At 52.2% G+C, this 14,852-nt stretch overlaps 3 protein-coding genes across 3 annotated transcripts; 2 read left to right on the top strand and 1 right to left on the bottom strand.

Annotated features, from left to right (window-relative positions):
• Positions 1-94: 94 nt before the first annotated feature.
• Positions 95-3,706, top strand: IL2RG (interleukin 2 receptor subunit gamma). Its single transcript, XM_058536137.1, has 8 exons — positions 95-269; positions 487-637; positions 861-1,045; positions 1,263-1,402; positions 1,718-1,880; positions 2,430-2,526; positions 2,778-2,847; positions 3,193-3,706. Exons 1-8 carry the CDS (start codon positions 107-109, stop codon positions 3,376-3,378), a joined length of 1,155 nt encoding a protein of 384 aa, XP_058392120.1. The 5' UTR covers positions 95-106; the 3' UTR covers positions 3,379-3,706.
• Positions 3,707-4,254: 548 nt separating this feature from the next.
• Positions 4,255-6,114, top strand: CXHXorf65 (chromosome X CXorf65 homolog). Its single transcript, XM_058535078.1, is given in 6 exon segments — positions 4,255-4,279; positions 4,399-4,485; positions 4,688-4,822; positions 5,119-5,187; positions 5,655-5,761; positions 5,983-6,114. Coding segments are annotated over 6 exon segments (555 nt in total).
• Positions 6,115-6,496: 382 nt separating this feature from the next.
• FOXO4 (forkhead box O4) lies at positions 6,497-13,784 on the bottom strand. The gene is made up of 3 exons (XM_058536136.1): positions 12,848-13,784; positions 8,348-9,407; positions 6,497-8,022 (listed from the first exon to the last, which is right to left on the bottom strand). Exons 1-3 carry the CDS (start codon positions 13,298-13,300, stop codon positions 8,015-8,017), a joined length of 1,521 nt encoding a protein of 506 aa, XP_058392119.1. The 5' UTR covers positions 13,301-13,784; the 3' UTR covers positions 6,497-8,014.
• Positions 13,785-14,852: the final 1,068 nt, after the last annotated feature.

The following is a 14,852-nucleotide window of genomic DNA, read 5'->3' as shown; positions in this document are numbered from 1 at the left end:
ACATTTGCCACACCCTCTGTAAAGCCCTGGTTTCTAAGGTTCTTTCCACCGGAAGCTATGACAGAAGGAAACGTGTGGGTGGGGAGGGGTAGTGGGTGAGGGGCCCATGTTCCTGACACAGTCTACACCCAGGGAACGAAGAGCAAGCGCCATGTTGAAGCCACCATTGCCACTCAGATCCCTCTTATTCCTGCAGCTGCCTCTGCTGGGGGTGGGGCTGACCCCGAAGGTCCTCACACCCAATGGGAATGAAGACATCACAGCTAGTGGTAAACCTGGGACTGGAGGGGGTTGGTGAGAAGGGAGGTTGTGGGAAGGGACCGTACAGAAATCTGGAACCTGCCACTGGGCATTACAAGGATGCGGGCAGAATTTAAGTGTACTGTGGGGAGGGCGAGGGGAAGGGTTCCCTGCCTTACGCTGCTTCTTCTTCTGACCATCATTTCTTCTCTTCCCCTGCCCCACTTCATTTTCTCCCCAATCTAGATTTCTTCCTGACCTCTACACCCCCTGGGATCACTGTTTCTACCCGGCCCCTCCCAGAGGTTCAGTGTTTTGTGTTCAATGTCGAGTACATGAATTGCACTTGGAACACCAGCTCTGAGCCCCAGCCCACCAACCTGACACTGCACTATTGGTATGAGAAGCGAAGAGGGGATAGCACAGGGGAGGAGCAGGAGGTGGGCTGGATGTGAGAGACGGCATGGGGACCAAGAAAGAGGGTAGCCAACATCTCTGGCTCCCCACTCTTTTCTCAGGGGGTAAGTCATAAGTCAGTTCAGAGGAGATGAGGCTGGCCTGTGGATATCTGTAGTACCCAAGTTTACCACCTGTTCCTCTTCCTTCCAACCCTTCTCTAGGTATAAGAACTCTGACGATGGCAAAGTCCAAGAGTGTGGCCACTATTTATTCTCTGAAGAGGTCGCTTCTGGCTGTTGGTTGGGAAAAGAGGAGATCCATCTCTACCAAACATTTGTTGTCCAGCTCCAGGACCCACAGGAACCCAGGAGACAAGCCACACAGATGTTAAAACTGCAGGATCTTGGTAATTTGGAAAGGGGGTCAAAAGTCCAGGGATATTGTGGTGTGGAGTACATGGTGTAGAGTACATGGAGTGGTGTTCTTTCACATAAGAGTACTCCGGCAAAAAGGAGGAGGTGAGGGATGTGAATGGGGAAGGGAGGAGGGATCAGGGGCACTACTTTCAGGATCCTGACTTGTCCAGGCCAGGGGAATGACCACACACGCACACATATCTCCAGTGATCCCCTGGGCTCCAAAGAATCTAACACTTCGCAACCTGAGTGAATCCCAGCTAGAACTGAGCTGGAGCAACAGATACTTGGACCATTGTTTGGAGCACCTGGTGCAGTACCGAAGTGACCGGGACCGCAGCTGGACTGTGAGTGACTGGGGTTATGAACATAGCAGCTAAGGCCAAGCAAGTGGGGATAAAGGATTCAATCAGCCAAATAGGAGGGCCTGATCCCAAGCTCCTGTTCTCCGCCTCCCAGTTCCTCTGCCCACCCTCCAGCCCCCTCCAACTCCTTTCCCTATCATCACTAAATTCTAGTCAGTGAAGGGAGCAAGGTGGCTTGAGTAGTCAAGAGAGGGAGGAGGAATGGGAAGAGCCGGAGATGACATGGGGGCGGGCAGCAGGTTTAATTCTCCCTTCTTTTATAGACACCCATCTTCCCCCACCCTCTTTCTCCCCAAGGAACAATCAGTGGACCACAGACGTAGCTTCTCTCTGCCTAGCGTGGATGCACAGAAACTCTACACCTTCCGTGTTCGGAGCCGCTATAACCCGCTCTGTGGAAGCGCTCAGCATTGGAGTGAATGGAGCCGCCCGATCCACTGGGGCAGCAATACTTCAAAGGGTAAAATGGGCCTAATGCATCACCCCGACCCATGAGGCCAGCACCCCAACCTTTCTAGCACCATTGTCTTTTGCTCTACCTCCCTATCTCTAAGCCCCCAAACTTGGTGGCCCATCTCCCCTCACTGTTCAACCCCAACTCCCAGGAAGTAGGCTTTGTATGTGTAGGGTTGGGTCAGTGTGTTGTTAGAGTAGCGGGGTGGATTGAGAAGGAGGCCAAGGAGTGCTCAGAGGGGATACAGAATGTATAATATTTCCCTGCAGCACTCCCAGAAAGCATGCATGGTGAAGATGGCTTTGGAACCAGACAAATCTGGAGTTTAAACCTGCCTCTGCTACTTACTGCCTCTTTGACCTTGGGCACATTGCTAACCTCTTTGATTCTGTTTCCTCATCTGTAAAATGGAGATAAGAATTATTACCCCCTCTCAGGAGTTGTGAGGATTAAGTATATGGAAAGTGTTTAGCACAGTGCCTGGCACCAAGTTGGGGCTCTACAAATGTGGGCACGTAGCAGGGATACCACAAATGTTAGGTCTCTTTTCTATAGAGAATCCTTCATTGTTTGCATTGGAAGCTGTGCTTATCCCCATTGGCTCCATGGGATTGATTATTAGCCTCATCTGTGTGTACTGCTGGCTGGAACGGTGAGATTTTGGGAATCCCAGAAAAACGAGGCGGGGGTGGCTGGGAATAGTAGAGGAAAGTTATTACAGGGTCTCCAGGAGTAGAGGGCGGGACGGTAAGGAATGAGGGGTCACCCGAGTGGGCATGGTGATGAAAGGAAACTGTAGGCACAGAGAACACAGAATCACTTCATCCCATATGGGAGCACTGGGAGAAGGGTAACAAAAGAGCGTAACTGATGTGCTCCTGCTCCCTCTTTCTTCCCCCTCAGGACGATGCCCCGAATTCCTACCCTCAAGAACCTAGAGGATCTGGTTACTGAATACCATGGGAACTTTTCGGTGAGAACATTGTCATAGGCAGACTGCAGTCTGTCAACTGCCAACTGCCTGCCAGCAAGACAGAGAGAGTATGGGGGCAGAGGGGAGAGGAGGGGGGCCTGCACTAACTGTCAGGATGTGGCCGACCCATTGGGGGATGGGCTAGATGGAGAGAGATACACAGAAGAACTGACTATCGATTGGTTTAAGGCAGTTGGAAACAGTGGTACTGGGGGCCCAGGAATCTGTGCGTCCCTTCCGTAATCACAGTGGTTGCAGACGTTGTGAGAGCTGCCTTGTCACAGAGCCTGGGTCTTTTACTTCCTGTTCCTAATTGACCCCTGACCTGGAGATATCTGTCTTTAGGCCTGGAGTGGTGTGTCTAAGGGATTGGCGGAGAGTCTGCGGCCAGATTACAGTGAACGGCTCTGCCACGTCAGTGAAATTCCCCCAAAAGGAGGGGCTCTGGGGGAGGGGCCTGGGGGCTCCCCCTGCAGCCAGCATAGCCCCTACTGGGCTCCCCCATGTTATACCCTGAAACCTGAAACCTGAGCCCTGATAGCCTGACAGAACCCCAGGGTCCTGTAGCCCTAAATTGTACTAACTTCCCTTTGTCCAACCAGGCTGGGTCCAATCCTCACCTCACCCCCCTGTGGCTGATTTTGAATTTTGTGCCCCCTATAACTGCCCGCTCATTCAATATCTCCTACTTGAGAATTGCCCCTTTGCCCTGGGTACGTGTTTCTCATCTCCCCCAATCCAGGCCTTCCTCTTTGCTGGATTCTTCCTCCCACTGTCCCTCCATCCCTCCCTCCCTCTTTCCATCTACCCTTCAATTGTTCCTGAATCAATGAGAAATAAAGTTTCTGCTGATAATCATCAAGAATGTCTGTTGTTGGGGTAGGGGAGCAAGGGAAACACGTGGGGTGCTGTGAGGATGGGAGGCATGGTGCCGAGGGTAGGAAAAAGGAGGAGGAGACTCATGCTGTGGAAGCAGTTGTACTACAAATTCACTAGAAAAGAGTACTGTTCCAGAAACTTATTTTTCTCTACATGTCCTGCACTCCTTCCTGAGTCCAGTTTAGAGTTAGATTTACCATGTTGCCCCCATTCCCAACAAATCTTTTACAGACCCCACCAAGATTCTTTTCTCCTTATCCTTACTCCACCTTCTGCCACACATACCACTTCTGACCTCATAATCCCTCAACTGCAGCCCAGGCCCCACCCCTAGGGACGTTGGTTATCCACAACTGCCAATAGCTCTCTCCTGTCTGCCCAGTCTGGGCCTCCTCAGCCTATGTAATCCATCTGCCTCTCTAGTCCCCCAACACTATGGGCCCGCTTGGCCCCTCAAAGCCTCTAGAACACCCTCTTTCTGCATGACTCATCAGACCTCTCTCTGAAGAGTGAAAAGATCTTGAGAGCATGTTCATCTTCATCAAACATGGAGGTGAGGGGAATCACAGAGCTGGAGTCCATGTGTAGGGCTGGGGAGGTTTGAGAGCAGTGGAGATCACAGGGATGGTGTAACTAGAGAAGGGCCACATGCCCCATCCCATCTCTTCTCAGATAATAAGGAGTTTCTGGTCAATACCAATTGCTCTGTCCTCCTGTTGCTGCATTACATCCGCAGCGAAATGAAGTTGCCTAAAACAGGTGAGGAGTTTGGGGTGGGGACTAATGGCCAAGGGTCAGAAGTAGTAGGGTCATCTCTAGCCCCCAAACCCTCCTGCTGGCAAGAAGAGAGCTCCTTGAATCCCAACAGCTTCCCCCAATCCACTCTGGATAAGATCACTGGCCCCTTTCGCTCTCACTCTCCTTCCTTAGCTGCCCCAATTACCCTGTGGCCTCTCTCCAGACACCATCGATTTGTGTGATGAAACGGGGATAATGAAGTTTTTCTTCCTGTCGAAGACACCTGGAGAATACGCCAGCAAATTCCTTACAGCTCGAAGCACCTACTACGTTTGTAGGGTGGACCGTGGGGCACCAGGTAGAGGCTTGGGAGCATTCCCCAGAGATAGAGCAAGGCCCTCAAGATGGATTGCAAACCTTGCCCTTAACATAGGGCATCTCTAGTCAGCCTAAGAAAGGGTATTGCCTCTATGCCAATAGGTTAGGTTCACACATACCATGCCCCCCACCTGATCCTAGGGATGGACCTGAGGGGAGGAAATAAGGTAGACCAGCTCAAAGTAGTGTTGAGTGTTAGGGTCCTGAAATCTTGGGCTTTGGAAGGTTGGAGACTGGGTGACAGGGGCTTGGGATAGCACAATGCTGTATTCACAGGAACCCGACTTGAGAATGCCTACAAAGCTTTTGTGCCCCTCCTGAAGAATCCAGAACCTGAGCTAATTGGTAAGGAGCATGACGGAGGAAGGAGGAACATGGAGAGTACTGTACATAGCTGGGTGATGACTGGTGAGGGTGATATAGGGTGAGACTGGTGTAATACAGCAGGTAGGATCACAGGATCCTAGGAAAAGGGGAATAGGGTCTGGGTCTACTTTAGGAGGGATGTTTAGCTCAAACCAGGCGGAGTGTGCATGTGTCACTAACTTGTCCCTCCCATCTCTCAGCCATCTTCTTGGCATATCTCCCTATCACCACCCTACCCTTTCCATATTTCCCTTCATCCTTTTCTCTTGAAGTCTTGGTGTCCCAATTCCCACTAAAAAGGGCAAAGCTTAGGCACCTTCACATCACTCCTCAGCCTAGCTTTAGGCCCTGTTACTCCAAGTGATCATTTGAATGATGGGAGGGACGGGATGGGTAGGTAAGGTCTCTAGTCCTCAGAGGTGGGGGTGCCTTTTCCTGGTTCCTAGACACCTTGCGCACACAGTGTGACGTCCTGGAGAAGAACCGAATAAAAGCGCTTAAAAGCCAAGAAGCCAAGAAAGTCGTTCCAGCTGAATCCCCCGTGAACGTCCCAGTAAGACTCCCCAAATGTGGTCTGTCCCAGCACCCTCCTTTCCCCGCCAGTCAACTGAAGGCTCCTCTATCCCTGCCCCCTGGGATGAATTTCCTTTCCAAATCCAACGTCCATGCCCAAGACCTGCCTGCAACCTCTTTTGTCCTACCTTTGGCCCTAGTTTGCAGAAAGCTCCCCTGCAGCGGCCTCTTTATCTACTTACCGACCTTTTCTTTTTCCAGTCCAAACCATCGGGAAGATCATCTGAAGAGAGGCCCACTCGCAAGGGTCCATTCTTTAAGACAAGAGCGGACTTTCTCAATAGGAGGGATAAACGTCGCTAACTAAATAAAGTGACCAAGTGAGAGCAGTAATACTAGGTATGAAATTACTGGAATTTAATGTGAGGTTCCTTTTTCAAGAAAGACTCCTTCTCTCAATATCTGCACCAAGGCTTAAGTAAGCTCCAGGCACAGTGGAGGCTCTGAGGGTGGGTAGGAGAGGAGCGGCAGGAGAGGGCTGAGGTGGGCACATGGGTGGGGATGAGGAAAGACTGTGAAGTCTAGTACAATGAGCCTTTGAGGGACAGAGTAGGGGGTGGGGTCTTCTCCAACCAGACTACCTCCCCTTGGGAGGCCTATCACAGCCCTCCTACTCCTGCTGGGGTTAGGTGACCATGGGCATCTTCCCTCCGCCCACCACACTCCACCACCCCTGCCTGTGAGATTCCGACCCCTCACCTCTATGCCTCTGGGCAGTCCCTGCAGTTAGCCATTTGCCTTTCCCCTCTCTCCCCCTTATCCGAGGGGAGCAGCGAGACAGCAGAAACCAGGGCTGGTTATAGGCATTTATTGAATTTATTCATTTATTGATTTGATACACTTCCCCACTCCAATCTAGCACATGATACAATCTGGGTAGGCCAGGTGCTGACACAGGAAATGATGGGAACCCACAGCAGGGGCGGGGGAGGGGACAATGCAAAGGGGACTGGGGGAGGGGCTGCTTTGGGGGCTGGGGTGGAGAAGGAGCCCCAGATGGCCTCCCTGGCAGGTGCTAGTAAACCTGATCCACATTCTCCTCCATCTCCACTCATTTCCCAGACCCTCAGCCAAGCCCCCTTCCCTGTTCCACCCCTCCCCCGTCTGCCACCACACACTTCCACATAACCCCTGTAGTCAGGCAAGGAGAAGGGCAGGGACAGCTGTCAGGGGCCTTGAACAGGGAGGTCTCTGTGCCTAACTTTACCACTCTAAATCCTTCCCTCCTTCTCTTCTCCCCACCTCCCATTCCCTTCCCAGGCCACAAACTAATTCCAGGCCTTCAATGCACTCTCCCACTGTAGCACTAACTCACAGTGGCTTATGCAAGAGTGTGGCTGCATCCCAACACCACACACTCCCAGGCACAAGGTGACAGAATCAGGGGACCTGGCTTAGCTTTCTCCTTAGGGAAACTCCAAACTAGTTCCACCAGACCTTGTTTTGACCTGGTCCACTTGGGGGCTCTTCCCCCTGCTGAGTACTGCTCCCCACCGCTGCTCTGTTGGCCTGGAGTTCTCTCCCCCACTTCTCCGTGTTTCTCCGAGTAATGTCTGTAGTGTTTGCATCATGTCACTATGACAAAGCCTTCAGAAAGAAAAAAGCGTTCTCCCCATTACTAGCACCTTGCCACTGTTAAAAATCTCTATATTTGTGTTTATACTTCTTTAAAAGTTTATAAAAAGCCTTTCTGTTTTCTGTAGCCTTCCAAGGATGATTTGACCTGGCGAGCCACTCCAGTGCTGAGACCTTAGCCCTTCCAGGTCCCCACTAGCCGCCCCCCCACACCACTGGCCTCAGGGGCCACTACATAAAAATCCCAGGCTCAACCTAGCCTGGACCAGCTCAGATAAGACTCTACAAAAAATCCTGCTCCCAAAGGCAGGGGTAAGGCCACTGGTGATTTCACATTTCCAACAGCACTGCTCGCCCCTGCTACAAAACCTGGGGGTGGGAATGGGGGGAGCTGAGGATGGCTCCCGGGAGGGGGCCTTGCCCCCTAATTGGCACAGTGAGAATAAACCCTCTCCCTCTCCCCCTCCCCTCTCCCTCCCCCCATAGTTCCCATATGGGGCAGCTTTATCTTTATAATTTCCTCAACACCCGTGTGAGCAGACCCCACCCTAGCTCTAAAGCAGGGTGCCAAATTCCCGGGGACGGGTCAAGGGTAAAGAGTGGATATGGGCATGCCTGGCTCCACCTCTGAAGCAGGGGCAAAGCTTCCAGCCATGGCTCAGGGATCTGTGGAAAGAAAAAATGGAGGACAAGGTAAGAGGCTCATCTGGGGCATGAGAACTTTCCACCATCAAGGTCCATACCAAGGAAAACAGAGACAGCCCCTGCCCCTAACCCCGCTGTGCTGCTCTGTAAGGGTGGGCACCGCTGAGGGGCTTGGAGGTTCCACCTGGAAACCATGCCACTCTAATATGACATCCTCCCTCCAATTCCCCAGGAGCTCCAGCTACCCCTTGTTCTAAATCTCTCACTTGCTCAGATCATGGGACTAGCTGGGCACCGAGGAGTGGCTATAGGTTGTGAGATGTTACGTGATTAGGGGATGCCATACCTGGCTCAAAGTTGAAGTCCAGTCCCTCGCCCCCATCCATGAGGTCACTGATGATGTTATCCATGTCACACTCCAGGTTCTCCATATACATATCAAGATCTAGATCCTGAGGCATTCTGTCCTGGCTTGCAGCTTCAGTAGGGGGTGTGAGCACAGGAGTCGCCACTGTCTTGGGAATGGGAGCACCCACCATGACTGGTGGTGGTGCCATCATCGAAAGGGTGGGAACCAGACTGCTGGGGCCTGGAGCCTCTAGGGGCTTGGGACATAGGCCAACTCCTGTGGCTAGCTTACTAGAGGAAGGTATTCCTCCCAGCAACAGAAGTGTTGGAGCCTGGGACAGAATGGGATCTACCTGGGTCATGAGGACATCAGCAGGGGGTGGTGGCGTGTCAGAGGTGAGCAGGGCCTCCAGAGACTGGGAGCTTGAGAAGCACCCTTCTCCTGCTGACAGGGGCCCCTCTGCTGGGCTGAAGAGGGAGGTGCTGTAGGTGTGTAAGTGGCCCGTAACCCCAGGATGCTGCAAAGAGAAGCCTGAGAGACTACTCCGAGATAGCAGGGAATGGGAAGATGTGAGATTGAGCCCGTCTAACAGCTCTAGATCTTCATTTAGGGTGGGAGGGACACCCCCTGCATAGCTGCTGACTGCAGCTGGTATTTCCTCCTCCGTCAGCACCTCAGACTCTGGCCTCCTGGGGGAGAGCCGGGTGCTGACGGTGCTAGCATTTGAACTGCTTCGTGGACGGAAGGTGGTCCACACATCAGCTTCGTCACGGTTTCGAGAGCAAGGGCTGCCTGGCCACTTGGCAAAGTGGCCAACAGGGCTCGTTGGAGTGGCACCTTCAGGAGGAGCTGGCATCACAGCTGATTTCTTCTTGGGGGTCTTGCTGCGGCCCCGGAGCAGCTTGCTGCTGCTATCCATGGAGGCTGCTCGGCGGCGGGGCGCCTTGCCGCTCTTGCCTCCCTCGGGGTTCAGCATCCACCAAGAGCTCTTGCCAGTAGCCTCATTGTGAACCTTGATGAACTTGCTGTGCAGGGACAGGTTGTGGCGGATGGAGTTCTGGAGGGGGCAGAGGCAGCAGGAAAGGGGCATGAGGTGTGTGTAGGGGAGTGGCCAGCAGTCTGGTCTAAAAGGATGCTGGGACACAGCAGGGGCATTCCTGGAGACTCAAAGCTAGCCAAATCCAGGGTGAAAACAGGCCAAGGTAGGGGTGGGGGTTGGGAGTGGAGGAGGAGACCATACACAGTTCCCACCCGAAGACAAGCTGCTCGGCCTCTGCTCCAGACTCCTCTGCACAGGGGCCTGGGAGACAATCTGAGTAATAACCTGCTGTGGAGGACACTGCGCCCACCCTGGAAAAGTTCACAGCACTGTACTCCTCCCAAGCTTTTGGGGGGCTGCCTGGGGCTGGTGGGCACTGGGGAGATGCGCTCCTGGTTCAGCAAGAACTAGACTCAGGTGGGAAAGAGCATTCCACAGCTCCACCCCTTTCCTTGAGTGCAGGCTTGGGTGGAGTTTACAGGACAGTGGCGTAACACCAGCCCAAGGCTGACCTACCCTGTCCTGAGCCAGTTCTCTGAGGGGCTGGAACCTCAGCATGGCTGGCGCTCCACTCCCCACAGGACATTTGGGCCCCAGCTCTCTACAGGATTTGAAGATTCCTTCTTTCTGACTTCTCCCAATTTGCGGACACACACCCTCAACTACATTTAGGCCAGGCTTCGCACTGTGCCTCAAATACACAAGGCACATTCCTCCCTCCCTCCTTGTCCTGGGAAGGATCTCCCCTCTCTAAATTCTACTGGTTCGTCAAGACCAAGCTTAAGTCCCCTCTCTTTTATAAAGTGGTTGCTTGACTTCTGCAGCCAAATTTCTTGTACAGTATTTTTAATCTGTTCCACACGGTTTACCCAATCTATATTGTATTGTTTACAGTTTCATGTAATTAGTGTCAAAGTATAAGTGCCCAGGTCATGGATCATGTTGTCCAGTCGGGCAGCCCCCAGCAGTGCCCCCTCACAGTGGCAAGCTCCAAGTACATAATTAATATTTGTTGCCTGATTAGTGGATGGCCCCCGGGTGACGGTGGTGAGGCTCTCCTTGAGGCTCTGTCAGCTCTTGAGGCCTTGGGTATTAGAAGCTATGTGTCCTCCCTTCCTCCCTCACTGCTGGCTGCTGATATTCTGCTAGAGATAAGTCTTTTTTTCCAGGGGCCCAGGGAGCAGAGATTGGCAGCTTCTTGAGCCCCCAGAGCAGCTTATTTCTACTAGTTGCTCCAGGCTAGTTACACCATCCTTTTGTGTGCCCCACCCCCAACCTCCCTTCTCTTTTCTACCTCCTTTCCCCCACTTCCCCTCAGGAATTTGTGCAAAAGATCTCCAACCTTAGGGGCATTTGACCTCCCACATGGAGCTCTTCAGTGTTTAGAAACTCAGGAGGAGCCCAGAAAGGCTTGGAACAACTAGGAAGCTGAGGCTATAGACAGTCAGAAATCACTTCATGTGTTTCTAGATAAGGAGACCCTTTGCCTAGGAAAAGATGCTTAAGTAGCTTCTTGTTCCAGGGCTCTTTAGCCAAAGAACTCTTAGTCTCCCTGGGACCATGCAATAATGGCACTCCAACTACTCTGGCTGCATTAATACTCAGTTCCTTCAAAAAAAAATCACACTTGTCCATCCAACCTGGGCTCTTAGTAACCGAGGACCACAGTGACTTCTGGCACCAAGATTTCCCCCCTTTTTGTCCTCTAACTCTGGGTCTACTGAGAAGGCCCATTCCTTTCCCTACTACTAAATACACATGAGGCCCATTTGTTCATCCCCTCTTCTTTAGGCCTTGGGACTAGTACACGGTACAGCCTCCTACCTGGAGAGGTCAGCTCCCTAGAAGCCTCTAATTCTTACCTGTTGGAAGCGGGGTGACTGCTAATTGCTCCCCAAGCCACCTAAACTAAGCTTTCTTGTTCTAAGTTAGTGCCGCCCCCTGGTGGGGTGGTAGTAACCTTGGCCCATCACTAGGAAAGCCAGTTCAGGAGTGAGGCTTCCCCTCCTGGGGTGGAGTGAGGATGAGGAGTGGGGGTGAGAGCCTTGGAGACCCCAGGCTCATCCTGATTTGGCTTTGCCATCATTTCAATGAAGAGAATTTGGCAGCATGGACTAGCAGAAAGAGCATATGATTTATAGTTAGACCTGAGTTCAAGTCCTTATTGTACTGATATCAGGTGAGTTTCCTAACTTTTCTATACCAGGCTCCTAATATGTAAAATGTGGAATCTCAGAATTGCCGTGAAGATTAATAAAATAAAAAATTTAAAAACTACTTTGTAAACTAAAGAGCCCCATATAAGTGTAAATTAGAAGGAGAGACTACACTCCCACAGCAAAACTAACAACTCATGATTATTTCTCCTACCCTGGAAAATGAACCTAAGGGAAAAGAAAAACAGCTGTGTAGGCTGGGTCCAAGGAGGGGAGCTCTTTATGAGCTGCGACTGTGGCGTGGCAGTCTACCCAGAAATAGTGCCAAGGGTCTCAGTCAGCTGTCCTGTTTTCTGTTCTGCCCAACCCCTAGGATACTGCAGATCTGATCCCTTGATACCTACGGGAAGAACCTCTGCTCACTCAACCCTCTGTACTTCCTTGTATGCTGACCTCACCACCTATGAGGATACAAGATACATCCATAGGGGTTGAAGCTCTCCAGTTTCGTGAATAGAGCCCCATATTTCTCAGGACACATTTTCAGAGCATCTAGTGAGATCTTTTCTCACAGTTTCTTCATGGAAGGCCAAGGGAACTCCCAACCTTGTGCTATGAAGTCAGAGCCCTATCTCTTTTTTTCATGACTAACATTCCTCAACAGTAAAAGAAAACTTTCCTCCCAAACTTGGATAGCTCCTTACAAGGGAGAGTTTCTTGGCATTATAGGGTAAACTGAGCAGGTAGCAGTTCACAGCCTTTTTTTCTTGGTGCATAAGATCAGCTACCTTACCCCATGAAGATCACTCTTCTTCTCTTTTTCCACTCCACTCCCTCTTCTTGGGTACAACAGTACCTCTACCCTGAGGTGTTGGGAGGTAAGCGGGGAATCCAAGTAATCCCACAGGAATGGGAGAAAAGGTGTTGGGGTGGGAGGCGGGGGAGGAGGGCAAGCTAGGCTCCTGTGGGGAATCCACACAGTTCCTGCTGTACATAGGATAAAGACTTCTCTGTGGGAATAAGTGTTTGGGGCAGCCCAAGCCAAAGTGCTGGGAGTGTTGAGCAGTGAGCAGAGAATTCAATTTTCTCCAGGGCAAGGACAGTGTCTTATTCATCTGTGACACTCCAGCATCAAGCACTGAGCGTGGCATATATTATTTCCTAAGCAAATGTTGGTCTAATTGACGACTGAAGGTGAATCTCTGAGGTGAGGGTGTAAAAGGGGCCCCAGAGTAGAAGTAAGGAGGCTAGGGGGCCCAGGGGCAGATAGTATTGGGATGGAGGTAAGGGGGTCATAGTTACCTTCCATCCTGCTGAGCTGTTGCTGTCACCCTTGTCCTTGAAGTAGGGCACAGTGCGGACCATCCACTCATAGATCTGGGCGAGTGTCAGTCGCTTCTCTGGGGCACTTTCAATGGCCTGGCTGATGAGTTCTGCATATGACTGATTTCCCCAGGCATTCCGGCGGGAGCCTCCCTTCCGAGGACCTGTTACAGCCCCCAGGATCCCAGGCTGGGGGCCCCCTGCCGGCTCTGGGAGCCGGGAGGGCAACAGGATCGGCTCTGAGCGCCCCTCCGTGTGTACCTTCTCCCCCAGACCTGGCTCCACCTCGGGCGGCTCGGACGGCTCGGTAGCAAGCTCTGGTCGGGGAAGGGGCCAGGTGCAGGAGCGGGGACGGCTCTGGGGTTCGAAGTCGGGATCGAGGTCTATGATCACGGCAGCCTCTGTGGCTGAATTCTCATTCTCTGGATCCATACGTGGAGTTGGACCTCCGCCGCTCAGCGTTCAGAGGAGCCTGCCACAGTCCCTTACGATGCCTCCCCCCAGGGGGGAAGCACTAAGGGCCAGGAGGCACATTCCTGCCAGTCCTCAGAAAGTCGCGAACTTCCCCCTCGCCCCAAGACGCCAGCCCCCAAGCTGTCCCTTCCACACAGTTCTCGGATCCTCTTCTCGACTACAGCCTGCAGCCTCAAGAGCTCTTTCCGAGACACCACCTGTAACCTCCGCCTAGCGAAGACACTTTTTCTCCAACCTCTCACTCAGCTTCCTGCTCTTTTAAACCTGAGGCACGGTATCCCCTCATACATTGCGCTCCCATCACCGAACGTCTCTTGAGCCGCAGTTCCCTCTCCCTTTTAAGTTGCTGCCCCCCGGACACTCCTCCCAAATTTCCTCCACCCGGATCACTGCCCTCCCCCACGCCCCGCTCCCCCGCGTCACTTGCCCCTCCCCTGACTCCCCCGCCCTCCGCCTCTTCCCTTCCCTCCACTCTTGATAAGGTCCACGTCCCCGCAGCCCCTGGCCCTCTTATTCCCGCACCAATTCCCCTATCAACCCCCCCACCCCCCGCCCCCCGGGTTTCCCTTTTGTTTTGCTCCAAGCAGCAGCCCCCGCCTCACGTCTCTGTTTACCACTCGCCGGGGCAGCCATCTGCGCACGCGCCTGGAGAGGCAGTTGGGAAACTGAGTTCTTCAGTCGTGCCACCCGGTCAGGCCTGAGGACTACATTTCCCGTCCTACTTCGCGGCCAGGAGCCCGATAAGGGCGGCAGGAGAGCGGCGTGGCAGGATATAGGGAGGTGGAACTTTAGTTATTAGAGATCTTCGCGGACTCTTTTTCTTTTTTTAAAAATCATTTTCCTCCTTTCCCCGCTTCCCACCTCCTCTCTTGTGATTCAGGGTCGCCTAGGTGACTGTGTTGAGAGATGCTAGACCTTTCCCTCTTTCAGTTAAAAGAGGGCAAAAGGAAAAAAAATGTGGTATCTACAAGAAACAAAACTGAGAACCAAAGAACTGATTAGAAAAGAGGCTGTATGCATGTTGGGGAGTTGAGTGCTTGTGTAACATAAACAAATGGTTAGCTGATGGTAGCATCTCCCTCAGCCCCTTCAACCTCCCATACGCAGTTCACACTGACAGTGCAGTCGCAGACCAGTTTTCTCCACTGGGTCTTCTGGCCTCCCCTTAAATGTTGATATTCTCTGGGTTCCCGTCTTAGGCAGCTTCACTTCTCATTCAACAGGTCCCAAACTGAACTCGTTTATCTATTCCTGCACCCACACCCCTATCCTCTGGCTACCCTTATCTCTGAATTTGGTTAATGGTTGTCCTGATCTACCCAATCTTCCAAGCTAAACTTACCCTTCACCTTTTCATCTCCCTAACTTCCCACATCCGAATCCCAGTTCAAGACCTTATTTATCACTGGATTAAGTTGCAATATCATCTTTTTTTAAAATAATTTTATTTATTTTTTTTTCCCCCAAAGCCCCAGTAGATAGTTGTATGCCATAGCTGCACATCCTTCCA

Source organism: Diceros bicornis, chromosome X (assembly GCF_020826845.1).
Source record: "Diceros bicornis minor isolate mBicDic1 chromosome X, mDicBic1.mat.cur, whole genome shotgun sequence".
Classification (NCBI taxonomy): Eukaryota; Metazoa; Chordata; class Mammalia; order Perissodactyla; family Rhinocerotidae; genus Diceros; species Diceros bicornis.
This window is presented reverse-complemented; position numbering and strand designations above follow the sequence as displayed.

Bases quoted from the DNA above. Each gene is read 5' to 3' on its own strand.
- IL2RG (XM_058536137.1), top strand. From the start codon at position 107: ATGTTCCTGACACAGTCTACACCCAGGGAACGAAGAGCAAGCGCCATG. The intron at 638-860 runs GTATGAGAAGCG...ACCCTTCTCTAG, and splicing joins AACCTGACACTGCACTATTG to GTATAAGAACTCTGACGATG. The intron at 1,403-1,717 runs GTGAGTGACTGG...TTTCTCCCCAAG, and splicing joins ACCGGGACCGCAGCTGGACT to GAACAATCAGTGGACCACAG.
- FOXO4 (XM_058536136.1), bottom strand. From the start codon at position 13,300: ATGGATCCAGAGAATGAGAATTCAGCCACAGAGGCTGCCGTGATCATA. The intron at 9,408-12,847 runs GTAACTATGACC...TGCCCCCTCCAG, and splicing joins ACAGCTCAGCAGGATGGAAG to AACTCCATCCGCCACAACCT.